Here is a 26,120-nt window from a genome sequence, read left to right on the forward strand (position 1 = left end):
ATTATTTTTATTATATGTACATGAAATTGGAACTTATATTAATACAGTTCATATAAAAAAGAAGTAAGTACTTTAATAATAAATAAACTCGCTTAATTGAAATCTTTTCTAAGGGAGCAGAAAATAATTTTAAGCTTTAGAAAAAACTCCAATTATTTGAATAATCTACAACTTAAAGCTTAGTAGAAATTCAGATTAGGTTTACTCTTTTTTTTTCTGATCAAGAATATTCAAGGTGTCGTGGAATCAGATTGCTGTCGTAATTGGTGAACTTAAAAATGTACGACTAGTAATTGAGTCAGACTTATTATTGTTCTAAATCTAACCATTCCAGCAATAATTCTGCAACGCTTAGCAGAAGTATTGATTGGTTTCAAATCTAATTCCAACAGCAATCGTACCACGACATACTTTATTTATTTATTTATTTATTTATATGTACATGAAATTGTAACTTAAATTAATACAGTTCAAATAAAGAAAAGTAAGTATTATAATAATAAATAAACTCGCTTAATTGGTTTTCGTTTTCCAATTGAAATCTTTTCCAAGCGAACAGAAAATAATTTTAAGCTTTAGAAAAAACTCCAATTATTTGAATCAATTTAAATCTACAACTTAAAGCTAATTAGAAATTCAGATTAGATTTACTCTTTTTTTTCTGATCAAGAATATTCAAAGGTGTCGCGGAAACCGATTGCTGTCGTAATTGAATTTGAAAGTAATAAAGTAAAGTAAAATATGAATTTAAAAATGTAGGACTGGTAATTGAGTAAGACTTATTATTGTTCTAAATCTAATCATTCCAGCAATAATTCTGCAACCCTTAGCAGAAATATTGATTGGTTTCAAATCTAATTCCAACAGCAATCGTAACACGACATACTTTATTATATATGTACATGAAATTGTAACTTAAATTAATACAGTTCAAATAAAGAAAAGTAAGTATTTTAATAATAAATAAACTCTCTTAATTGGTTTTCGTTTTCCAATTGAAATCTTTTCCAAGCGAACAGAAAATAATTTTAAGCTTTAGAAAAAACTATAATTATTTGAATCAATTTAAATCTAAAACTTAAAGCTAATTAGAAATTCAGATTAGATTTACACTTTTTTTTCTGATCAAGAATATTCAAAGGTGTCGTGGAAACCGATTGCTGTCGTAATTGAATTTGAAAGTAATAAAGTAAAAAAAAATATGAATTTAAAAATGTAGGACTAGTAATTGAGTAAGACTTATTATTGTTCTAAATCTAATCATTCCAGCAATAATTCTGCAACCCTTAGCAGAAATATTGATTGGTTTCAAATCTAATTCCAACAGCAATCGTAACACGACATACTTTATTGTATATGTACATGAAATTGTAACTTAAATTAATACAGTTCATATAAAAAAGAAGTACGTACTTTAATAATAACATAAACTCGCTTAATTGGGTTTCGTTTTCCAATTGAAATCTTTTCCTGTGCAAGCACATCGCTAACCTGTGTTGGCAAAAGATATGATTATACTGTCTTCGATAGATAGTCGGACGAGCCGCTACTCGGCGAAGTAGAATGACCGTTGTGTCGGTGGCAGCAGTTACAACAGCAGATTCTAACTTTGCACCATCCGTACAGTGTGATGAATGCTTCACTGCTTTTTCCAATTGCTTGGCGCAAGCAATTTTTGCTGTTTGTAAAGCTTTAGCTGTAATGCAAATATATAGATGGGTTAAAGTGGTTTTCGTATGTTATTCAACAACTCACCCTATACCATCATCACAGCGTTCTCATCGATTTTGAATATGTGTACTGTTTCAGTATTCAGACCCAGTTCGTTTGGTTCAATATTTTCGATTTGATGAATATGTATACTATCAGTTAGGCAGACAATTAGGTGCGTTCGATTCATTCATATACTGTGGGGAATTGAGCCGTAGACGCAATGACAGATATTTTGATTCTTTTTGAAGTGTAACATTTGTAAACAGTTAGGTTTCTCTGCTGTTCCATCACCAGTAGAGAGCTATTGAAGAAACGCTCGACCAAGATAATATGTTGCGATTTACGCGCATAGATTTGTTCCACCTCGTCACAATTATTGATGGAGAAAATGCGAAAGCCATATTTACCATCCAATACCGAAATGGAACTGTAGAGGAAGAAACATTTATTAAAATTTAATAAAATCAAAAAATGATAGTTGTGCTAAAATGGGGTAATGTATTGTATGTTAAAGTATAGCGAAGTCTCAGCGGCTTTGTCCTGGTCAAAATTGAGTTTGAATAGGCTTTATTCTTCATTCTTAGAAACATGTACGAAGGTACCTGGTAAGATAATAAAAATCCTCAACGCTTTTTTTGCAATAACTTAAAAAAACTCATATTCAAACTTCTGCTTAACTTCTACATATCAATAGCTACCTTTACCACCAGGAGTCACTATTGCTTCTACGCCTATGCTATTGTTTCCTACACCGATGAGCTTTGTAATAAAATAAACAGCTATCTCCCCAATCTCTCCATTTTTGTCGCCTCGCGAAACCTGATATTGTAACCAACCAAATCATCGGTGATCTTATTTAAAACATGGCCGCGCCAAATGTCGACCATATGACATTACCCTACCGACTGTCTTACACCTTAAAATTTTGGGTGTGACTTTCATCAGGACCTACATTTTGGTGAGCACGCAGCCGCAATTGTTCCGAGAATTCAGAGCCGTACCAAAATCCTCAAATCCCTCGCTGGCAGTACCTGGGGAAAGGATAAAGAAACGCTCATGACTTCACACAAAGCAATTAGCCAGCCGATTAAGTGCTATGCGTCACCCATATGGTCGCCAAGCCACTGGAAGAAGCTACAGGCCTGCCAAAATACTGCACTCAGAATTGCCATGGGCTGTCTTCTTATGTCCGTAGAACACCATCTGCATAATGAGGCGAGAATACTCCCCGTCAGGGAGAGAAATGAGATGCTGACCAAACAGTTCCTGTACCCAGAAACCTGAGCATCCCAACAGACATCTGATTGGTCAATCAGCACCGCCTAGGGGCCTAAGGAGCCATCTCCGTAAGCATTTTGAGGAAATACGGCTCCTGAGAACCCAGCCGTATGCAGCGAAAAAACACAAGCAGGTCCTTGGTGAACTCCATAAACAAGCGTCGGACCTTTATGCTAGGAATTGCCCGGTGAATCCAGTACTCAAAGAAAAGTATCCAAACCTCGCGGAAGAGGAACACATACTCCCCAGAGAAAAGCGAGTCACTCTAGCTCAACTTCGTTCTGGATACTGTAACAGGTTAAACTCTTACCTATCCAGAATCAACCCCGACATACAAAATCTGCTAGCACTGACCAAGCCTAATTTAAAGGCATGTGACGCCAGAAAGCAGTGACCAGTCAGAATACCAGTCATGAGTCTACAGGCCTCCCTTTTTAATGATATAAGTAACTTTGTTTGTCTAAGGTTGTAAGACCTACACATAATCTTCGACACTTTACAGCCCCGTGCTTGGATCCGCGCCTTTCCTGCTGGTAGATCATGTGTACCTCTCGCATTCTCTTAATCAGGCAATTAAAATATAAAGGTAATTCTTTACTTTAGCGCCCAATAATGTAAGTCATGAATAAAATAACTTCTGAAACAGGTAGAACAAGTAAGGGTGTCTAAGTTCGGGTGTAACCGAACATGAGCTTCATTTGTACATTTCATTTCAGATGAATTACTTTTCTACATAATTTTAATTAGTTCTTGACGAGCCTTAATGTAAACGGTTTACTTGAGCTGGCCGGTCAAAGCACTTCATATAGGGTGTATGTGTCCGCAATGTTACCAGAATCGGTGTGATGACCAAACGGAAAAGCCCGATTGGCAAATACTAGAAGTTTTCAAGGTAACAACTAAAATCCTGCCTCTAAGTCTGATAACTATGCTTCCTCGAGGGAACGGAGCCTTAGCTACGCGCGCGCAAGAAACGAACGCATGCACTAAGCATGAAACCCCCGGAGGGAATGTCCTCGTAAACACTCGCCTCATGAGCCTCAAGTCTTCTTTCTTCAGAGGCAAGAGCAACTTTGTTAGTCTAATATGATAAGGAGTGCAAATGCCTGATTTGAAGGCCTTCTTACATGAGTTAAGAAATCTATTCATTTAAAAAGTTAAGAAAATGGAGAGGAAAAAGGTAAGAATATTTTTGTTAAGTCCTGATATGTGTCATGCGTTAAGGGGCCGAATAGTCACCGATAGAATACGATAAGGAAAATTACCTTCAATCACACGTTCACATCGTGCCGAACACGAACAAAGTAGTAGGAGCACGTACATATAGCTCATTTATTTCAATAGTGTCATAACTCAAAAAACATGACTTTTGAGTTAATAACATATAAACGTACCCAATATCATAATCTATGTTGTATAAAAAAATCTTTGTGATCAGTTAAAACTTTACCACTATAGCACAATGAAAATAAGCCTTTATATGGGCAACATATGGCAGTTAAAATCTTTGAATGGCTCTCCTGGAAAATTGTGTTTTTGGAGTTATGACACCATTGAAGTAAATGAGCGATATGTTATTATGCGAACCCATATTTTTACGTAAAAGTCCAACGATCACGGATGTTACGGCTTTATTTGAGGTTGTTGTTGTATTAACGGTAAAGACACCCCAAAGGTTTGCAGCAGCTTTAACTCCGACGTCGGCAGTATGACATCATCCATGACATCATAATAAAAAATTTGGGTAATTCTTTACTTTAGCTCACAACTGCTAAAACTCGTCTAAAAATATCGGGAGAGGTGTCAAAAGACGCGCTTTGGACCCAGGATCACGAATCTGAAAGCGGAAATTGGAAATTTTATTTCGTTTCGGAGATATTTGCAAACAAAATTAAAAATTTTCATGTGGATATTGTAATTTTGATGATTTTGTGGTACCCACAAGAAAAACTGTGGGTAAAAGTGTTTTGCGCGGATATAGTTTGGGTCTCCAAACCGGTGTTGGACCCACCCAGGGTAATTTTTTATAAGCGCGGCCGAAGGCCCCCAATGCAGAAAGCTGTTCTGCACAAAAATACTATGGATCCCACCTCCGGTTTCGGAGCGCTCCGTGGCCATTTTGCGGTTTTTTTAAAAAATATCTTGTGACAGAAATTAAATTCTTAATTTCCACTCTCGGATTCGTGGTCCAGGGATCAAAACGCGTCTTTTGAACCTTCTCCCAATATTTTTGACAGTTGTGAGCTAAAGTAAAGAATTACCAAAAATTGTATAACAATTATTATCTGGTTTATTTTTGTTGATACCTTTTCACATTTTTCCATGTCACGACACGCCATATAAATTGTGGCTCCACGTTTAGCTAGTTCCCCGGCTGTCTCCTTTCATATGATGGTATTTGCTCTAGTAATAAGAACAACTTTCCCTAACGCCGTCGTACTCTTTCGATACTTCCCACCTTGCATATAGGATCTACACAGAGACAAATGGTATTAGTTCATACAGCTTATTTTTAAATATTTAAAATGTGCGTATTCATGATTACCTGATAAACCACAAGGCGGCGGCTGCAGTCAGTAGCCAAGCAATAGTTATTTGCTCCAATATGCCAATCATCCTGAAATCATTATTACCGAATTTCCATCGGCGCTGCGCTTTTTAGCATCTTCTTTAACCATATCCTTGTTCTCGCTATGTATGTACTTAAATAGTGTGCTGTCAGGATCGGATGCTGTTTTATCACACATTTTTTCCAAAGCCATAAAACTTTCATCAGACGTACGTTTATTATTATAAGGAATCCTCTTTATAGTGTTTGCATTGTTGGATTTATTTTCATCCTCCATTTCAAATATTTTGTTCATTGCATTTCCGCTAACAGCAACGTTACTCTCGTGTTGATCCACATTCGCTACACGAGGAGCTGCGCGTGCTTCTAGCAAAGTTTGTAGATCCTCCTCTAAATCCAAGCTAAAGCGTTGGCAAGATACCGGCTCTTTAGCAGGCGTTGTAGCCTTTCTAAATGTGTTCGTGAATCGAGAAAAAAATGTTGAAGATATTGTTTGTATTAATTTTTAATAATAGGTATATATTACCCATGCTAAAGTGATTTATCTTTTTAAAAGTAAAGTAATAAAGTTCTACAAGCTAGTAGCTACTTTTTAGTCAAAGGTTTGGAAAAATTTCAAATTCTTATATATTAAGCCAATTTACTCTACAGTATTTAAAACATCCATCTCCATGCTCACTCGAATGGCTCATCATAAACAAGCATGCAATTTTAATGATACATTTATAAGCATTTACCGTTGCATGACAAGTAATTTCTTGACTTTTGCACGTCAAGCTTTATTTGCTTGAAATTTTTCCAATCCAGACATTTGTATTCAGGAAAATTGAAAAAGAGCAACAAACATCCAAGTTATATTTTGTTGAACCACAGCAGACAAGGCGCGGTAATCTTCCAGGGTTTTCGTTACGAAATATCTTTTCCAGAACGCCAAAAATTGTAATGCTCAATAGATTAAACTGGCTTAGTATTAAACAGTCAGTTAGTTATTTCACATTGAAATTTATACACCAACTTAGGTTAGGAATGTTACCGAATTACCTGAGTAGTAAAATACATTATAATCATGAAATCCACAATTATGGAACAAGAAATTGCAATAATATAAGACTGCCTAGAATAAGAACTGAGTTCGCCAAAAGGTCTCTTGAATATTTAGGGTATAAAATGTATAATGAGTTACCTTCTGATTTGAAAGACTGTGAAAATATTAGTAAGTTCAAAGAAAAATTGTTTTTATATTGTACGTCACTAAATGTGACATGAGTAGTTATGTTAATTTCTTATTTTAACCTAAACTAGGTCTTAAAGACCGTAATAATAAATAAATAAATAAAAATAAATAAATAAGCTTATACCACTTGAGCACGCTACGTTGTGTTATTATTTTATCCAATAGTTTCTTAATGGTTGCCCCATCATTTGAAATTGTGGCCTTGCCACTGGAATCAAGAATATGCTTGTCCATATTACATGAACCCAATATAGTGCGCACAGCGTCCACAATTGAATGCGAGGTATTGATGTTGGATATGATGAATATTTTTTACATAAAAACTCATGTACCCAATACAAGTTCAGGCATACCGCCGATAACACACCTTTTAAACGACGTTGTGTGTCCAAATCACTTAGCGGTTTTTCTTCTATGATTTGTAGCAATTCTTCAACAAACGTTGGATCATGTATGGGATGCGACCAAAGTGGACCGCCCATCTATATTTGGGAATATAAGAAACAATTTGGTGTGAACAATTGGTGCCAGTTAACCCTCTGAAAAAGCGACTGACGCGCCTTTTTGAACGGACATAACCGTTTAAACGGTTAAGCACCAATTAAGTAAGAAGGAAATAATTTGATTTATTCGAGATTAAATACTTAAGTGGGATAGTTGAAACTTACATGATGTTTATCACCGCAATACGCACAATTTGTATTAACATTTGGTCCAGTTGGTATACCGAATTTTACTTCCGCATTGCCTTTATCTGAGATCTTGCTTTTTACAATACCCATAGGCTGTAGCGTATAGGTATCACAACCAGTGCATTGAAATACCATTCATTGTTTGCTGTGTTCATAATATAAAGATATGGTAAGTAATGGATTGTGGTAAAAGGCCAAAATGCTGTATACCAACCTCATGCTATATTTACACTTCGCTTGACTACTATGCATACGCACAAATACGGGTATATAAAAATTGGCAGAAATGCTCAAAAGTGGCTCAATATATTTTCCATAACGATTAGAGTGCGTTTCAATGCAATGCAATAGTATACGCAATCCCATATCATGGCAGCATTTCATACGCAAAGGCACAGAACTATATTTGGCATTGCAGGCTTCAGGCGTATTGCCTGCCAGCACAGCCATATCATTCGCATTTACAAGTAATGAACCCCCACTCGTCAGTGATTGTATAGCGCCATCCAGAAAGCGATTCGGACAACCATAAGGATCTAGGTCTATAACATCGAAACGCTTCTCATATGAAGTTGAAAGGTACATGAGAGTCCTATTGCGAATTTTATTATTGATTATTACAGTTAAATCACTAGCTATTGATTCGTATATCAAACCAACATTGCATCCCCTTCGCTTGGCACAATTAAATGTTCCACTCCATTGTGTCGCATATTTACGATAATGGATTCTTTTCCATAACTTATGCTACGTAAACCTGTTGCAGCAAGCGCTTCCAATATTCGCAGTCCACCGTCGTATTTTACACCACCAGCCGTGTATGGTTTCTTGTCATTAGCATTGCTTGCTTTCCTTTGTATTTTGTGGATTTTTATGCGCCGCCGCTTCCCGCTCTCTTATCAACCGCTTTGTGTATACATTAAGTACTGAAATACTTAAATCACGATTAAATTCTTGTACTGGATTGTAGAATACGGCCCCGCCGGCAATAATTTCTGTAGTGCTTTCTTTGATCACACGTTCGGGTGCTTTGTCGTTCGTAGCGATCTGTTAATTCATAAAATTTAGGGCGATTTTGTTAATAACGCGAAACATATATTTACCTTATTTTCAGATATTTCCTCAACTTCCATTTTGGCTTTAAACTGCTGTGCATACAAGTTTTTGTTATCAGCTGTTCGGTGGTGGCATACGCTGGCTGCTGCTTTCGTTGAACAGTGAATCGTGGAAACTGTTTCAACAGAGGAAATATTTAAACATTACAGATGCACAACACTGTTTTTTTATAAATCAACGATGATAGCCAGCCTTGGGAGGTTGTTGCTGCTGCTATCTTGGCCTTGCATTACCCGGTTGCTGTTGTTGTATATACCTTGGTATAACTGGATGTGGCGTCATTGCCCCACCTGGTCCAGTTGATGCGGATCACGAACAACAACCACCACGACCTACACTGTTTGGGTTCACTTTGCTGCTGCAAACACAACTCCGTCACAATAATTAATGGAGACCATGGAGGGGTATCTCAACAAGAGAGGATATTTTATTGCACACATTGCCGTTTTTTTACACCGAATTTTCTAATCTTTTTTTTTTCAATTTTGGATAATAAATCTTAATGGTAATAAGAATTTTTTTCTTGTATGTATGTGGAAATCAAAATTTGCTATTCTGCATTAAAATTGCTCACGATTATTTATACTATGCAATTACATATTTCACTTTCTTTCTTTATAAACATGCACACATTGATATGAGTTTTTTTTGCTAAAACACACTTTAGTAGACCAAAAAATATTAAAGAATCCGTATATTAATTTCTGCAAAATGTAAATCACACAAATTGAAAAAATTTTCCACTTTTCTGCAGAATTAGAAATGGCGGATTTTTTGCACGCAAAAATGACGTATTTTGCTATCCCTAAGAAAATAATAGGTGCGAGAGAGCACGATATATTGTGGGAAAGCAAAATTTGTCAGCATGCTATTTCATTTGCACAATTTTTCATTCCAAATCGTCACCCCTGTCAAAAATTCGTGTGGCTGTGTGCGTTTTTGGTCACACGATTTTTGCAGGGTATGTATATATATATATATATGTGCATGTTGCTACAAAAGCGCGATTGATTTAATAAAAACATTTATAATAAGTGAAAACAATGCAAAAATGAAATGTGAAATATACTAAAATGCAATTTAAGTTTATCGTTGCCAATTTATATAGATATGTATGTGGATTAAGGTTTTGAAAGATGTGTAAATTGTAATTTAAAGTTCTATAGAAATTTGTTAAATTTGCAAACTTTAACAACTAATAACTTTTAAATTATAAGTTTGCGCACTTTAAAATATATATATTTGTGCTCGGGAGAACTCCCTCTTTCATTTGATACCAAGTTTTACCCCGAACTCGGGGGTGCTATTCTAAAATTTTCCCAAAGTCTTTAATATACAATGATTTTTGCTGTTTATTTCGACAAAAATTTTTGATTTGATTTTTGTGCTCATCGAAAGAATTCACAATTATATAGCACCATGCCGCGAATAATGATAAAAGGTGGTGTGTGGAGAAACACTGAGGTAAGCATTTGACGCGACTGGTTACTCTTGGCCGTTTATTAACTAAATTGATAACTTTCAGGATGAAATCCTCAAAGTAGATTAGATTAGATTAGATTATTTATTTATTACGGCCAGAAGCCTAATTCGTAAATTTGAAAATATTACAGTTTTTTATCTTATAGCTAAGGTTTTACAATATTCATATAATTTTGTTTTAAATACTGTTATTTGGTTGCAACTTTTTATATCCATAGGCAGTTCATTGTAACTTTTCAGACCCTTGTAGAAAATGTTCTGTTGATCAATTTCAGTTCTAAAAAACGGCAATTTGAAATTATGTTTGCTCCTCGTATTTATGTTGTGAGTTTGCTCAACTAATGCTATATTTTTATTTAAATACTCAGGTACATTTCCATGTTTAATATTAAATATGAATTTCATGGAGTGGAAAAAAATCTTTTGTTTCACACTTAACCAGTCTAAAGTCTTCAACATGTCAGCCGTTCGTGTATCTCTAGGTTTCTGAAGAATAAATCTCATGCATCTATTTTGAAGCTTTTGGAGCTTGTCTACTTCTTTATCCGATATTATGAATAGAATGGACGGGCAGTACACGAAGTGCGGTTCTATAACTGATTTATATAAGATTATTTTGTACTTTTTCTGAATGAATTTCGTTGTTCTCTGCATCACTCCTATTTTATTAGCAGCTTTTTTAATTGTATAATTTATATGATCTTCAAATTTGAGTTTATTATCAATTATTATTCCTAAGTATTTTATACTGTTAACTCTTTGTATGATTTCATCATTTATTTTTAGCTCGGCTATATCCTCCTCATTGATATTCCTCCTTGTTATTATCATATATTTAGTTTTATTTATGTTTAGTTTCAGTCTATTACCACACAACCATTTATACAAGTTATTTATTTCATGTTGCATTTTGGCGAGTGCAGTATTAATATTATTTTCACTTATCATAATTAATGCATCATCCGCAAAAAGTCTAATTTCACAGCTGTAATGAAATATGGCAAAAACCAGTGGTCACGTATTGTATCACTGCTGCATCGCAAATCTGCCAAGCAATGTAAGGCACGCTGGTACGAATGGCTTGATCCTAGCTTAAAGAAGACAGAATGGTCACGCGAGGAGGATGAAAAGTTTTTGCATTTTGCCTAATTAATGCCAACACAATGGCGTACAATTGCGCCGATTATTTCAGAGGGTTAACTGGCACCAATTGTTCACACCAAATTGTTAGGTACAGGATTCGCCACGGGTAGGTGAGGTTGGCAATCACAACCTCTTGAATCATTTTGGTCGGCAGGTATGCCGCGGATATATTCTTGGCACTTGTTATTCATGGCATTTATGATGCCACCAACACAACCTGGACAGACGCCAATGCTCAGTCAACCACCCAAGCCGTGTCAACCCCCAATACCCGGACACGTCCGGACGTCCTGGTCATAATGTATGCTAATACAACTAATAATTTACAAATTTGCTGATTATTTTTGTGTTATTTTCTTTAGAAACCACCTGCACCTGTTACTGGTAAATATCAACAGCCGCAACAGTATGATCAAGCCCAACGCCGTTTAGATCCCGATCAGATGCCAAATCCGATAAGCGTTATCATTGAAAATCAAAATAGCGCTGGTGGTGCTTTTATTACTAATGCTCAGGGTTTATTACCACCATTGGTGACCACAAAATATGTGGTAGAAGATCAGGGTAACTCATCGCCACGTTACGTTAGGTATCGATAATCGAAATTAATGTTTTGTTTGGCAATTACATTGATCTTTCTTCTTTGCAGGTCGTCTTTGTATTGCATACATGCAACAGCTGATTTATTAAAAACAACAGCTTTGTCCATTACACTTACCGCCTCACCAATGGCACGAACGGTTGAGGGTGAATATGAGCCACCCATTGTAAATTTTGGTGAATTGGGTGCAATTAGATCTAATCGTTGCAAGGATCAATAGCAACTTGTAGATGCTGGTCGTTGTTGTTGTTGTAGCGATTAGGTTACTCCCCGAAGGCTTTGGGGAGTGTTATCGATGTGATGGTCCTTTGTCGGATACAGATCCGATACGCTCCGGTAACACAGCACCATTAAGGTGCTGGCCCAACCATCTCGGGAACGATTTATATGGCCACATTGAACCTTCAGGCCATCCCTCCCTCCCCACCCCCAAGTTCCATGACGAGCTTGGGGTCGCCAGAGCCTCGTCTGTTAGTGAAACGGGATTCGCCACTCGAAGGTGAGGTTGACAATTGGGTTGGAGAAGCTATATATTGCGCTACACAACCCCTTGAATCCTGGTCGTCGTTTCCAATGTCTAATGTGTAAAGTAACAAGAGATGGTAAAAAAAATCTTTCACTTTTACTTGTGTTCATTGATCCATATTTTTTTTCAACAGTGCCAACTGCATATTTCCAACATTTGGGCCATACCGGACAGCGTGTCGATAAATATGAACGTCCTGAACTTGTATTGGGTACATGAGTATTTGTGTAAAAAATGCTTGGGTACCGATAGCTCTCATGGTAAACCTCAACTCATATCCACATCAATGCCTCGCATTCAATTGGGTTCACGTAGTATGGACAAGCATATTGTTGATTCCAGTGGTAAGGCCACAATTTCAAATGATGGGGCAACCATTATGAAACTATTGGATATTGTGAATCCAGCCGTAAAACTCTAGTAGACATTGCCAAATTTCAAAATGCTGAGGTAAGTTTTTTGTTATATTAGAATGTGTAGAACAGGCATGCTTAACGAACGAAACGATATCATTTTGTTACGATAATCAACGTTAATAAACGAAACGAAGTCATTGCGTTTCGTTTATTAACGTTAAGAACGCCAAATTAACGTAACGTAACGAAATGATATCGTTTCGTTCGTTAAGCATGCCTGGTGTAGAATAAAAATGTTTCTCTTATCAGGTCGGCGATGGCACCACTTCAGTAGTACTTTAAGCAGGTGAAATCTTAAAACAAGTTAAACCATATGTTGAGGAAGGCGTGCATGCACGTATCATCATTAAAGCTATACGTAAAGCATTATAATTATGCATGACCAAAATATGACATGGCTGTACATGTGGAAGAGCCAATCAAAGGAACAGCAAAGTGCTTTATTGGGAAAATGCTCTGCCACAGCAATGTCCTCCAATGTCCAAGAGTATCACAAAATTGTTAATGCTGAATGGCGTCTCCTGTACAATAAAATAGGTAAGTAAGGCGCCAATGTTGTGTTTTCTAAACTACCAATTGGTGATGTTGGTACACAGTATTTTGCAGATCGTGAAATGTTCTGTTAGTGTACCAGAAGAAGATTTGAAACGTACAATGAAAGCTTGTGGTGGAGCTGTTATGACTACAGCTAATGATATTAATTCAAGTGTTTTGGGTCAATGTGATTACTTTGAAGAACGTCAAGTTGGTGGTGAACATTTCAACATTTTCCAAGGTTTGATAGTGGGTTTGACATTAACTTCATTTTTATAGTTTATAATTATTTAAAGGTTGCGTTAATGCTAGAACATATACATTGATTTTACGTGGCGGTGCCGAACAATTTTTGAAAGAAACTGAGCTTCGTTACATGATGCTATAATGATTGTGCGGCGTACAATTAAACATGATTCTGTTGTTGCTGGTAAGTCAAAATACATATTGAAAAAAATTTCTAATCTTAAATTGATAAGTAAAATTATGAAAAGATTGTGTCCAACTCTGGAAGAAAAAACTATAAAATTTGTGTCAGTGAAATGATAATTATTGCTTTTGGTTGTTATTTTGAGGCATCGTCATCGAGTTCCTTCTGATCGTATATGCCGGTTCTTTTGCATTCTTTTACATGCATAAAGTGCCGTTTAAGCCTTCCTCACCCTCTCCTCCACGTTGAGCTTCCATGACAGCTTACTGTCTAGGATCATTCCTAGATATTTTTTGCAAGGTTTCCCCGTAGGGTCGCCCCTCCTAACTTAGGCCTGGTCCAATTAGGGACCTTGTACCTCTTTGTAAACAAGACCATATGCAACGTCATCTGCGTAAACCGTAAGTTTTTCTGGTCCCTCGTAGAATCCCCTAAGCAGTTGGTTAATGACCAGCGTCCACAGCAGAGGTGATAGCACCCGGAGTGCCCCTGTCCACTAATTTCGTGGCCGCGTACAATCCCCATTGCGATGTAATCTTACTGCAGTTTAACATGCAGTCGATCCATCTGGGTAAGGCTGGATGTACTTTAACGTAATTAAGACCATCAATAATCGCCCATTTAGAAAGCCCCGGCAATGCTTAAGAAGACTTCTAGAGCATATTCCTTATATTCCAGGGCTTTTTCTATGCTTATTACCACCCTATGCAATGCGGTGTCTACTGACTTGCCTTTGGTGTACGCCTGTTGTGTTGTGGAGAGCAGCTTTTCATCCACGTTGGACTTTATGTACACATCTATCAGCCTCTCAAAGGTTTTGAGCAGAAATTATGGGTCTATAATCTTTGGGATACACGTGACCGATCTTCCCCGCCTTTGGTAGGAAAGCTACACGAGCAGTTCTCCAAGAGTGCGGTACATGATTCAGTTTATGCACCCATCGAATATTATTTTAAGCCATCCCACGACCGCCCTACTTGAAACTTGTAGCATGGCCGGACATGTACCATCTGAGCCCGGCGATTTCACCACCACTACGAGGTCCTCAGTAGTGTAATTAGGCAGCATATATGAATGCAGCTGTTTCCTTACCATTACTACAGCTCGCACCCGTCCTTCCGTTTGCGCATAGTAAACGCCAAATCCGCGCGCGCTAAGTCCAGAACCCTTTCCTCCCGATGGAAGCCACGGCTCCTGGATCAGCGCGTTAGGAGGAGGGGTTCGCTCGACGCCACTTTACTGTGTTGGAGGTTTATCTGTATGACTCGCAGTACCAATGGGCTGCTTGTCCCCCTCCAGCACCTTCATCGTGACGTCGTCGTCCTCCTCTAGCCCTCTTGTACCTGTTGTGCCGGGTGTTCCTCTGTGCGACTCACAGCACCATCTGGCTGTTGGTCCCCTTCTAACACATTCGGGGTGACGTGGGCTACCTCCACCTGTCTTTTTTTCCTTAGGCTTTTGAGGTCCTTTTCGACGTACACCGTGTTAGGACCTTAATAACCGCGACTTCTTTTCCTGAGTCGCATATACATTTTGCCTGTACCTAAGGACATTTTTCCAAGCTGCGCGTACAATATATCCTCCGCCTGCTTGTTTATTTGGAAGATGTATAACTAACCTTCGTCCGTAGGCCGAGATACAGTAAGGACCTTCGAATCCTGTGTCGGTATGTTCGGATTCTGATTTTGCAAAAGTCGCAGTGTATCCTCCGACTTCATCACGCACCTTGGGGATTTGCGCTTTATCCACCATCTCAAAACGAGCGTTCGTGCCCTGCCTTTGGAGGTTTGGAACCACTTCCTCCAGCCATCGCAAGCTCGCGATGTTGTCGCACGCTATCATCTTCATACCATTATACCATCCCCCGAATCAAAGGTTGGAAGGAGCTTACTTGGTTATTCCCGCATCATCTTAACTTACTTACTTACTTACTTAATTGGCGCTTAACCGTCTAAAGGGTTATGGCCGTCCAACAAGGCGCGCCAGTCGCTCCTCTGCTCCGCCAACCGGCGCCAATTGGTCACACCAAGGGAGTTTAAATCGTTTTCCACCTGGTCCTTCCAACGGAGTGGGGGCCGCCCTCTACCTCTGCTTCCATAGGCGGGTTCCGATAGAAACACTTTCTTGGCCGGAGCATCATCTTTCATTCGCATAACATGGCCTAGCGCAGCCGCTGCGTTTTAATTCGCTGGACTATGTTGATGTCTGCGTATAACTCGTACAGCTCATCATTAAATCTTCTTCGGTACTCGCCATCGCCAACGCGTAGAGGTCCATAAATCTTTCGAAGAACTTTTCTCTCGAACACTCCCAAAGCCGCTTCATCTGCTGTTGTCATGGTCCATGCTTCTGCCCCATATAGCAGGACGGGTACGATAAGTGACTTGTAGAGTATGATTTTCGTTCGCCGAGAGAGGACTTTACTTTTCAATTGCCTACCTAGTCCAAAGTAGCATTTATTGGCAAGATTGATTCTTCGCTGGATTTCAGTGCTGATGTTGTTGCTAGTGTTGATGCTGGTTCCCAAATAAACGAAGTCTTTTACTCTTTCGAAATTATGGCTGCCAACAGTAGCGTGTTTGCCAAGGCGCATATGCGCTGACTCTTTGCTCGATGACAGCAGGTACTTCGTTTTGTCCTCATTCACCATCAAACCCATCTTTACCGCTTCTTTTTCCAGCTTGGAGTAAGCAGAACTAACAGCGTGGGTGTTTAGGCCGATGATATCAATGTCATCAGCATATGCCAGTAATTGCACGCTTTTATAATATAATGTTCCAGTGCGGTTAAGTTCTGCAGCTAGTATAATTTTCTCCAGCATCAAATTAAAGAAATCGCACGATAGGGGGTCACCCTGTCTGAAACCTCGTTTAGTTTCGAACGGCTCGGAGAGGTCCTTCCCAATTCTGGCTGAGCTGATGGTGTTGCTCAACGTCATTTTGCACAGCCGTATAAGTTTTGCGGGGAAACCAAATTCAGACATAGCGGCATATAGGCAGCTCCTTTTCGTGCTGTCGAAGGCGGCTTTAAAGTCGACGAAGAGGTGATGTGTGTCGATTCTCTTTTCACCGGTTTTTTCCAAGATTTGGCGCATTGTGAAAATCTGGTCGATGGTAGATTTACCAGGTCTGAAGCCGCACTGATAAGGTCCAATCAGCCGGTCCACGGTGGGCTTCAATCTTTCGCACAATACACTTGAAAGGACCTTATATGCGATATTAAGAAGGCTGATTCCACGATAGTTGGTGCATTTTGCAGTATCCCCCTTCTTGTGGACTGGGCAAAGAACAACCGTCGGGCATGCTTTCGTCCGCCCATATTTTGCTAAGAAGCTGCTGCATGCGCCTTACCAACTCCTCGCCGCCGAACTTGAATAGCTCCGCAGGCAATCCATCAGCGCCCACGGCCTTGTGGTTTTTCAATCTGGTTATTGCTATTCTAACTTCGTCATAACCGGGCGGGGGGACATATATTCCATCATCATCGATTGCAGGATCGGGTTCTTCATCTCTGCGCGGTGAATTGCTGCCTCCATTTAGGAGAGCAGAGAAGTGTTCCCTCCATAATCTAAGCACTCTCTGGACATCAGTTACAAGGTCGCCGTTTTCATTCCTACAGGAGTTTGCCCCGGTCTTAAAACCTTCCGTCTGTCGCCGTATTTTTTGGTAGAATTTTCGGGCGTTATTCCTGGTGGCTAGCAGCTCAAGCTCCTCGCACTCACGCCTTTCTGCTTCTGCTTTTTTCTTCCTGAAAAGGCGTCTCACTTCCCTTTTCAACTCACGATAGCGTTCACACACTCCTCTTGTCGCGCTCGCTTTTAACGTAGCCCTGTAGGCAACGCGGCATTCTTCATCATACCAGTTGTTTTTTCGTGGCCGCCGGTAACCAATTTTTTCCTCGGCGGCAGTATGAAGTGCTTTGGAGATATGCTCCCACTGCTCCTGTATTCCTTCAGGATGAGTTGTGCCCTCAGAGAGCAGGTGTGAGAGTCGAGTTGCGAAATCATTGGCAGTCTGTTGTGATTGAAGCTTTTCGACGTCTAGCTTTCCTTGTGTTTTTTGTTCCTTGTTTTTAGCCGCGTTGAGGCGGGTGCGTATTTTGGCTGCAACGAGATAATGGTCCGAATCGATGTTAGGTCCTCGGATCGTTCGCACATCTAAAACACTGGAGGCATGCCGTCCGTCTATCACAACGTGATCGATCTGATTGCGAGTATTTCGATCAGGAGACAGCCATGTAGCTTGATGTATCTTTTTATGCATGAACCTCGTGCTTGATATGACCATGTTTCGAGCACCGGCAAAGTCAATCAGCCTCAGTCCGATAGGAGAAGTTTCATTGTGTAGGCTGAACTTTCCGACTGTAGGGCCAAAAACACCTTCTTTGCCCACCCTGGCGTTAAAGTTGCTAAGCACGACTTTTATATCATGACGGGGGCAGCGCTCGTATGTGCGTTCTAATTGTTCATAAAAAGTGTCTTTCACCTCATCGTCTTTCTCCTCTGTCGGCGCATGGGCGCAGATGAATGATATATTAAAAAATTTTGCTTTTATTCGAATAGCGGCGAGACGCTCGTCCACAGGCGTGAACGCCAGCACTTGGCGACAAAGTCTCTCTCCCACCACGAATCCGACGCCGAAACTGCGCTTATTCGCATGGCCACTCCAATATATATCACAATTTTTGATCTTCTTTCCTTGCTTCGTCCAACGCATTTCTTGGATGGCGGTGATGTCAGTGCATGCCCTCAATTCATTGTCCCTCAAACGTTTGCCATGGTCGTCATCAATAGAGAGTGTATTTATCTGAGGCTTGTTGTTATATTTCATTGGAGTATGGTTTTACGTGGCGGGTCCCAAGCCCAGCGCACAACCCGCTCAGCGGGGGTGAAAATATTACTTGGCACGTTTATATAGCGAGCCGCTTGCTCCAAGACAGACGCCCGCTTGCAGCCGCACCTGGAGGTGTACAGACGCTGCCGATGAAATCTCCCCCGGCTAGCCCTTAAACCGATTATGTCAGAGTGGCCTAGCCAGGTTGTCGCCTTCTCACATTAGCTCACCGCTAAACGGGTGTTTAGCGGCTACCCAGAGGATACTTGGCCGCAAGCGACCGGCAGTAGTGAGCTGCTTGAACCGCTTGCAAAAGAATCGCTCTGGCCATTCCCAGGTGAATGGCGGTCAGAAGCTTTCCCCACTTTCGTGGACTTCTACACACGGCCCCACCCTCCCGCATCATCTTAAGCATTAAGCTAATAAGCTCCTTTTCTACAGATCTGGAGATCGGCTAAGACCTCACACCAACGACGATTTTCGTTACAATTGCTAGTGCATGCTCTCCAAGATGTAGATCCTGATCGAAAGTCACACCCAAAATTTTAGGGTATAAGACAGTCGGTAGGGTAATGCCATATGGTCGACATTTGGCGCGGTCATGTTTTAAATAAGGTCACCGATGATTTGGTTGGTGACAATATCAGGTTTCGCGAGGCGACAAAACTGGAGAGATTGGGGAGATAGCTGTTTATTTTATTACAAAGCTCATCGATGTAGGAAACAATAGCATAGGCGTAGAAGCAATAGCGACTCCTGGTGGTAAAGGTAGCTATTGATATGTAGAAGTTAAGCAGAAGTTTGAATATGAGTTTTTTAAGTTATAGCAAAAAAAGCGTTGAGGATTTTTAATATCTTACCAGGTACCTTCGTACATGTTTCTAAGAATGAAGAATAAAACCTATTCAAACTCAATTTTCACCAGTACAAAGCCGCTGAGACTTCGCTATACTTTAACATACAATACGTTACCCCATTTTAGCACAACTATCATTTTTTGATTTTATTAAATTTTATAAAATGTTTCTTCCTCTACAGTGCTATTTCGGTATGGGATGGTAAATATGGCTTTCGCATTTTCTCCATCAATAACTGTGAAAAGGTGGAAGAAATCTATGCGTGTAAATCTCACATATTATCTTGGTCGAGCGTTTCTTCAATAGCTCTCTAGTGGTGATGGTGACAGCAGAGAAACCCAACTGTTTACAAATGTTACACTTCAAAAAGAATCAAAATATCTGCCATTGCGTCTACGGCTCAAATACCCACAGTATATGAATGAATCGATTGCACCTAATTGTCTGCCTAACGGATAGTATACATATTCATCAAATCGAAAATATTGCACCAAACGAACTGGGTCTGAATACTGAAACAGTACACATATTCAAAATCGATGAGGAGGCTGTGATGATGGTATAGGGTGAGTTGTTGAATAACATACGAAAACCACTTTAACCCATCTATATATATATTTGCATTACAGCTAAAGCGTTACAAACAGCAAAAATTGCTGGCGCCAAGCAATTGGAAAAGGCAGTGAAGCTTTCATCACACCGTACGGATGGTGTAAAGTTAGAAACTGCTGTTGTAACAGCTGCCACCGACACAATATATAATAAGGGATGTGATACGATTGCTGTCGGAATTAGATTTGAAACCAATCAATACTCCTGCTATGGGTTGTAGAATTATTGTTTGAATAATTAGATTTAGAACAATAATAAGTCTGACTTAATTACAAGTCGTACATTTTTAAGTTCATCAATTATGACAGCAATCGGATTCCACGACACCTTTGAATATTATTGATCTGAAAAAAGAGTAAACCTAATCTGAATTTCTACTAAGCTTTAAGTTGTAGATTATTCAAATAATTGGAGTTTTTTCTAAAGCTTAAAATTGTTTTCTGCTCGCTTAGAAAAGATTTCAATCGGAAAACAAAAACCAATTAAGAGAGTTTATGTTATTATTTAAGTACTTACTTTTCTTTATATCAATTGTATTAATTTAAGTTGCAATATCACGTACATATATAATAAGGGATGTGATACGATTGCTGTCGGAATTAGATTTGAAACCAATCAATACTCCTGCTATGGGTTGCAGAATTATTGCTTGAATGATTAGATTTAGAACAATAATAAGTCTGACTCAATTACTAGTCGCACATTTTTAAGTTCATCAATTACGACAGCAATCGGATTCCACGACACCTTTGAATATTCTTGATCTGAAAAAAAAAGAGTAAATCTAATCTGAATTTCTAATTAGCTTTAAGTTGTAGATTTAAATTGATTCAAATAATTGCAGTTTTTTCTAAAGCTTAAAATTATTTTCTGCTCGCTTAGAAGAGATTTCAATTGGAAAACAAAAACCAATTAAGCGAGTTTATTTATTATTAAAGTTCTTCTGTTTTATATGAACTGGATTAATATAAGTTCCAATTTCATGTACATATATAATAATATTGAAAATAATAAATATTGAAAATTCAATTTTTTTGGTTCATATTTTATTCATATGGCTGTTCCAGGCAAAGAGGATAAATATAATAAGAGCCGTCACTCGTTATTTTTTAAGCATTTACTCGATGTAAACTGTGAGGTAGTCGCTACTTTTGTTTTATGAGTGACATTTTTGAATTGCCTTCCATTTATCCATGCGGTGTTGTCACTTTATGCAAACGTGTTTTTTGGAAAGAGAATTAAATAATTAATTAAATACAGTCGGAGAAATAAACACAAATACCCCGTGAAAATGTATAGAAGGCATTTATAAACATCTCGCCCAAAAAAAAAGTAGCGACTACCTCATAGTTTACATCGAGTAAATGCCTAAAAAATAACGAGTGACGGCTCTTATTATATTTATCCTCTTTGTTCCAGGTAGAGTAAATCTGCAGGTAAAATTCACGTTATATGGCGGTTATATAAATGGTAAAACCGCAGTAAAATTGATTGTCAAATGACTCGAAAATGTAGGGTGAAATGACGGAAAAATGACCGCCATTTGACGAGCATTGTGACGTGTGTGAACAGCACAGTACTATGCTCACATCCTATAGGTGGGAGCGGAATGGACTATCACATTAATAGGAACGAAACGGAAAATTTGGTCACAAAACCAAAGAGGATAAATATAATAAGAGCCGTCACTCGTTATTTTTTAAGCATTTACTCGATGTAAACTGTGAGGTAGTCGCTACTTTTGTTTTATGAGTGACATTTTTGAATTGCCTTCCATTTATCCATGCGGTGTTGTCACTTTATGCAAACGTGTTTTTTGGAAAGAGAATTAAATAATTAATTAAATACAGTCGGAGAAATAAACACAAATACCCCGTGAAAATGTATAGAAGGCATTTATAAACATCTCGCCCAAAAAAAAAGTAGCGACTACCTCATAGTTTACATCGAGTAAATGCCTAAAAAATAACGAGTGACGGCTCTTATTATATTTATCCTCTTTGACAAAACCTAATCCGCCCATGCAAAAATGACTATGAATATAACCGCTGCAGAAAGTCACAATGACCGTAAAATGGCTAGTAAAATGACGTGGAGCGTTTTTGCAGGGTTGTTGGAGGAATTTAGCTTGACACCTTGACACCACTGCCATCAGATGGTGTTAAGGCTCCATTACTGATACTTAGCATAGACTTGACTTGACTTGGCGTAAACTTGGCAACTTAGCCACGATTATACTCCACTTGGCGCATAAAATCTGGCATCATAATCAGCGTTGAAATTTATTTTTAAATAAATGTCAATTTGTATGACAAAATGTCAAAATGAAATGGAAACAAACAAATGGCATCTCAAAATGTAAACGTCACTTAGAACTTACATAGAAAATCAAAATTCAACAGACTTCTAAGTCAAGTTAAGTTTTGAGTAATCAGTAACATGCAATGTTCATTTAACAGAACTGTAAGTGACAGTTCGCAAGCCAAGTCAAGTCTATGCTAAGTATCAGTAATGGAGCCTTTATTTGAGTGCCAGTGTTCTTGAAGGGTATAAGACCGACAGGAGTCTGGCAGCATTATAATTTTAACATGTCAGTTTATATCAAATGTCAATTTGACATATTTTATTTGGACACATTTTTCTTAGCTTGTTTTTCCAAAATTTTCACTTCTGTTTTCTTTTAAAAATAGCAAAAATTTTACGTAAAATCAAATTAACTCTGCAGCATCGCAAAAGAAAATCCAAACAGAAAAGGCAAGAGGTTTCTGCAGCTTCTACGAGTGTTGACGCAGTTACTACTATAAGTGGGGAGAAGACATACAGACAAGAATTTGGCAACGAAATCAGCAGAGACACCGCCGTCATGGATACCAAGATAAATCGAGTACTTAATCAAACTTTGCGTCATCCACTTCACGGGCTACTATTCAAATATACCAATGTCATGAAAGGTGTACATTTGAATATTCAAAGTCTATATTCAACTGATTAATTTTTGATACACACACACAGGCTGGCAATATCGTTGGTTCCAAGTTGACTCACAAACTGGAACCCTTAGTTATTACCTATGCGATTCGACTTCAGCGGGGGATGAAGCAGTGCCTTCGCCGCAAGTTTTAGCTGGAACACCGCGTGGACAAGTACATCTTGCAGGCGCTGTAGTCTGTCCGAGTGATGAAGATTCACGCACTTTTTCCATTGGTTGTGCGTCTGGTGATACACTGAAGCTGCGGGCAACTGATGCACGTTCACGCCAAGAATGGGTAGATGGTTTGCGTGCTGTTGTGGAAAGTCATACAAAAGCTATGGATATTACAAATTCTTCAACACTGCCAGCAAGAGAATTGTTAGCTGCATCCGATGCTATGGTATCAGCGAGGCAAGCACTATATTTAACTGAACAGTGGTAAGTAGATGGAATGCCACATTAGTAAGACTTCATCTGCCGTCTGGGTTTGTTGCTGGTCGCTCCCACTGTTACTAACCTAGCTCCGTTTTCTTATTTCTGCATCTCTGCATTTAAGGACGGTTATTAGGTAGATACCATATATACTGATTTCTCAAAAGCTTTCGATTTCATTCCGCCTTTTTATCATGGTTAAAATCGTATCTGTCGAACCCGTTCTCTGTGCCTCGAAATCGAGGACTATAAGACCCGCCCTTTCTTTGCAACAACCGCAGGTCCTCAGGGTAGCATTCTCGTGCCTCTTGTTTGAGATTTTTTATAAATATAATTGCCTTCCTGCTTTACATTTCCTATAATTAATGTCCGGTCGAATTCCATACATCTGCCAAATGACCTAAATAATTTTATCGATTGTTGCAATGTCATAATTCTCTAACTTAATGTCACTAAATGTTTTCACAAGTCTTTTTCTAAGCCATCTAACTTACATACCACCCTTATGATATATCTGGCGGCCAACTAGCTTCTGTCAAATAATTTATTAACTTAGGTGTTGTATTTGACACTACTTTTTCTTTCGTCAATCAGACAGACAATACAGACCTGTGAAGTGTTTCCGAAGGCTTACAGAAACCTTCCTTCGTAGATATGCAAGAGACTCCCTGTACCAGGGAGGCTCTTTATATCTCTCTAGTTCGCTCAAAACTAGAATATACCTAAGTTGTTTGGAATCCTATCTATAACCGGCATGCGGCCAGAATTGAAAGGGTTCTAAGAAATTGTTTTCGGTTTTGTTTATGTTTCTCTTAACTTTGACGACTCAATACCATTCTATTACTCGCGCTGCAAGTTGCTGCTGTTTGTCTATAATCTCATCACAGGCTTTTTGAATTGTTCAGCTCTCCAAGCGAAGGATGCTTTTAATGTACCCAATAGGTGTTTTCGAATATGCTTATCATTTTTCTTGCGTGCTTTCATGTCAACACTGGAAGCGTACCTTTAATTTAATTTGTAATATCAATTTTTTTATTTGTTTATGTTATCTCATGTTATTTACGTTTTTATATAGGTATACGTGGATTACTAGTTTTAATATCTTTGTATTTAGTCTTAAGATTCTTTTTGGGAGTGTTTTTGCTATAACCGCAGCAAGTTATTTGATTTAAAATCTAATTATTATTAATTTTCAGCAATGCTTCATTGGCGCGTACTATTGAAAATATTGATTGTGAAACATTTTCACCAACAGATCCCGATTTACTTTTACTCAAAGCTATTTCAACAGCAAGCACGCAATGCTTACATCAATGTTTGAGTCTATTGCAACGCCACGAAGAGATACATAATACAAACGGATCTGCGAGTGCAAACTGAAGTACGGTGTTATCTATGCATATTATTTTTAAGATGACGTTGGTATGCTCTACCTACGCAGTTGTTATTATTCGTTTTATTTGTAATATATATCTGTTATCCGTAGGTGCTTGCTAGCCTTAATCGCGTTGTTAGTGCTGCATACACTACGGCCATTGTATTATTATAACATAGGAAGATTCAAAAATGTCCATGTTGAACGAGTAACAATTTATTAAAGCTTATAATATTAATTCGTGTATAGTTGTATGTATGTACATATAAGTTAAAAACTATAATTTGTATACAAATATAACAATATCTTATTTAGATTAGTTAGGATCTAAACGAATTATCAAATATATGCACATACTCTTCGCCTTACATGAAGATGTGGATATGTTATGTGCTGCATTGAACTCATTCAAGGGAAATACTACATAGTAGTAGCAGGTTGATGTTGTTGTTCATCGGGCACACCCATTCATTGTGTTGAGAAACAAAGCTGGTCGATTGAGACTACTGACTGGGAATCGGTGAAGGCCATTGTTTTTATACCCAGCGTGCTTTGCAAACAGAGTATATTAACTTTGATTGGATAACGGTTGGTTGTACAGGTATAAAGGAATCGAAATAGATATAGACTTCGATATATCAAAATCATCAGTATCGAAAAAAAAGATTAGATTGAGCCATGATATTGAGACTTAATAAAAGTTTGAAAAAATTTTTAAAATGGGCGCGGCACCGCCCACGTGATAAAATCAATTTTACAATAAAATAATAAAAATATAATAACGAATGCTTTGAAGAAAAATTAACGAAATCGGCTAAGGACCACGCCCACTTTTGTATAAAAGATTTTTAAAGGGGTCGTGGATGAATAAAATAAGCTATATCTTTGCAAAAAAAATGGCTTTATATCAATGGTTTTTCATTTCCCAAGTGGATTTATAACAATAAATAGGAAAAAATTCAAATTTTAAAAAATGGCCGTGGCAACGTCTCTTTTATGACTAAGCAATTTTCTATGTTTCGGAAGCCATAACTTGAAGAAAAATTTACATATAACAAAATTGAGTACACATATTTTCCTAATAGCAGAAAATATTTCTAGTAAAAATGGACGGGATCGGTTAAAGACCACGGCAACTTAGATATAAAACAAGTTTAAAAGGGTCGTATACTTGAATAATAAGCTATAACTTAGCAAAAAATTGTTTTGAATCAATGACATTTCACTTATCAAGTTTTATTGTAAGAGGAAATGGGGAGAGATTTTTTTTAAACGGGCATTGCCACGTGTTATGTACAGGGACGGAA

The 26,120-nt window shown here is 38.3% G+C and overlaps 3 protein-coding genes and 1 long non-coding RNA gene across 18 annotated transcripts; 3 read left to right on the top strand and 1 right to left on the bottom strand.

The window, feature by feature from the left end:
- On the bottom strand, nt 1-9,563 carry LOC137254573 (tRNA (guanine(26)-N(2))-dimethyltransferase-like). Of its 13 annotated transcripts, none has more exons than XR_010954034.1 (11): nt 8,859-9,546; nt 8,590-8,717; nt 8,147-8,533; nt 7,701-8,078; nt 7,463-7,631; nt 6,298-7,276; nt 5,537-6,009; nt 5,298-5,463; nt 4,257-5,235; nt 1,756-2,140; nt 5-1,696 (listed from the first exon to the last, which is right to left on the bottom strand). XR_010954034.1 is itself a non-coding variant. In XM_067792352.1 (9 exons), the coding sequence occupies exons 4-6, from the start codon at nt 7,501-7,503 to the stop codon at nt 5,417-5,419; spliced, it is 324 nt and encodes a 107-aa protein (XP_067648453.1). In that variant the 5' UTR covers nt 7,504-7,631; nt 7,701-8,078; nt 8,147-8,533; nt 8,590-9,540; the 3' UTR covers nt 5-1,696; nt 1,756-2,140; nt 4,257-4,828; nt 5,298-5,416. The 13 variants fall into 13 exon arrangements, 9 of the variants coding, with proteins under 9 accessions (XP_067648449.1, XP_067648448.1, XP_067648453.1 ...); XR_010954033.1 differs by having other exon boundaries at nt 8,795-9,546; XR_010954035.1 differs by having other exon boundaries at nt 6,406-7,276; nt 8,590-9,547.
- Nucleotides 9,564-11,596: 2,033 nt separating this feature from the next.
- Nucleotides 11,597-12,062, top strand: LOC137254574 (protein transport protein Sec24C-like). The gene is made up of 2 exons (XM_067792353.1): nt 11,597-11,816; nt 11,877-12,062. Exons 1-2 carry the CDS (start codon nt 11,671-11,673, stop codon nt 12,046-12,048), a joined length of 318 nt encoding a protein of 105 aa, XP_067648454.1. The 5' UTR covers nt 11,597-11,670; the 3' UTR covers nt 12,049-12,062.
- Nucleotides 12,063-12,334: 272 nt separating this feature from the next.
- On the top strand, nt 12,335-20,440 carry LOC137253018 (uncharacterized). 2 transcript variants are annotated; one of them, XR_010953693.1, is made up of 7 exons: nt 12,335-12,430; nt 12,488-12,804; nt 13,020-13,307; nt 13,377-13,545; nt 13,601-13,734; nt 19,669-19,989; nt 20,053-20,440. It is a non-coding gene; the product is annotated as an uncharacterized lncRNA (long non-coding RNA). The 2 variants fall into 2 exon arrangements; XR_010953692.1 differs by having other exon boundaries at nt 13,367-13,545; nt 20,053-20,433.
- A 2,218-nt stretch (nt 20,441-22,658) lies between these two features.
- Nucleotides 22,659-25,202, top strand: LOC137254577 (oxysterol-binding protein-related protein 11). 2 transcript variants are annotated; one of them, XM_067792359.1, is made up of 4 exons: nt 22,733-22,986; nt 23,048-23,444; nt 24,635-24,860; nt 24,925-25,202. In XM_067792359.1, the coding sequence occupies exons 1-3, from the start codon at nt 22,899-22,901 to the stop codon at nt 24,816-24,818; spliced, it is 669 nt and encodes a 222-aa protein (XP_067648460.1). In that variant the 5' UTR covers nt 22,733-22,898; the 3' UTR covers nt 24,819-24,860; nt 24,925-25,202. The 2 variants fall into 2 exon arrangements, with proteins under 2 accessions (XP_067648461.1, XP_067648460.1); XM_067792360.1 differs by having other exon boundaries at nt 22,659-22,986; nt 24,635-25,202.
- Nucleotides 25,203-26,120: the final 918 nt, after the last annotated feature.

This window comes from Eurosta solidaginis, chromosome 5 (assembly GCF_040869045.1).
Source record: "Eurosta solidaginis isolate ZX-2024a chromosome 5, ASM4086904v1, whole genome shotgun sequence".
In the NCBI taxonomy this organism is placed as follows: Eukaryota; Metazoa; Arthropoda; class Insecta; order Diptera; family Tephritidae; genus Eurosta; species Eurosta solidaginis.

Excerpts from the sequence above, each read along its gene's own strand:
- LOC137254574 (XM_067792353.1), top strand. The coding sequence starts at position 11,671 with ATGCCAAATCCGATAAGCGTTATCATTGAAAATCAAAATAGCGCTGGT. Across the intron at positions 11,817-11,876 it reads TCATCGCCACGTTACGTTAG|GTCGTCTTTGTATTGCATAC; the intron begins GTATCGATAATC and ends TCTTCTTTGCAG.
- LOC137254573 (XM_067792343.1), bottom strand. The coding sequence starts at position 7,503 with ATGTTAATACAAATTGTGCGTATTGCGGTGATAAACATCAT. Across the intron at positions 6,010-7,462 it reads ATTGCGGTGATAAACATCAT|AAAGGCTACAACGCCTGCTA; the intron begins GTAAGTTTCAAC and ends GAACACATTTAG.
- LOC137254577 (XM_067792360.1), top strand. The coding sequence starts at position 22,899 with ATGGATACCAAGATAAATCGAGTACTTAATCAAACTTTGCGTCATCCA. Across the intron at positions 22,987-23,047 it reads ATATACCAATGTCATGAAAG|GCTGGCAATATCGTTGGTTC; the intron begins GTGTACATTTGA and ends ACACACACACAG. Across the intron at positions 23,445-24,634 it reads CTATATTTAACTGAACAGTG|CAATGCTTCATTGGCGCGTA; the intron begins GTAAGTAGATGG and ends ATTAATTTTCAG.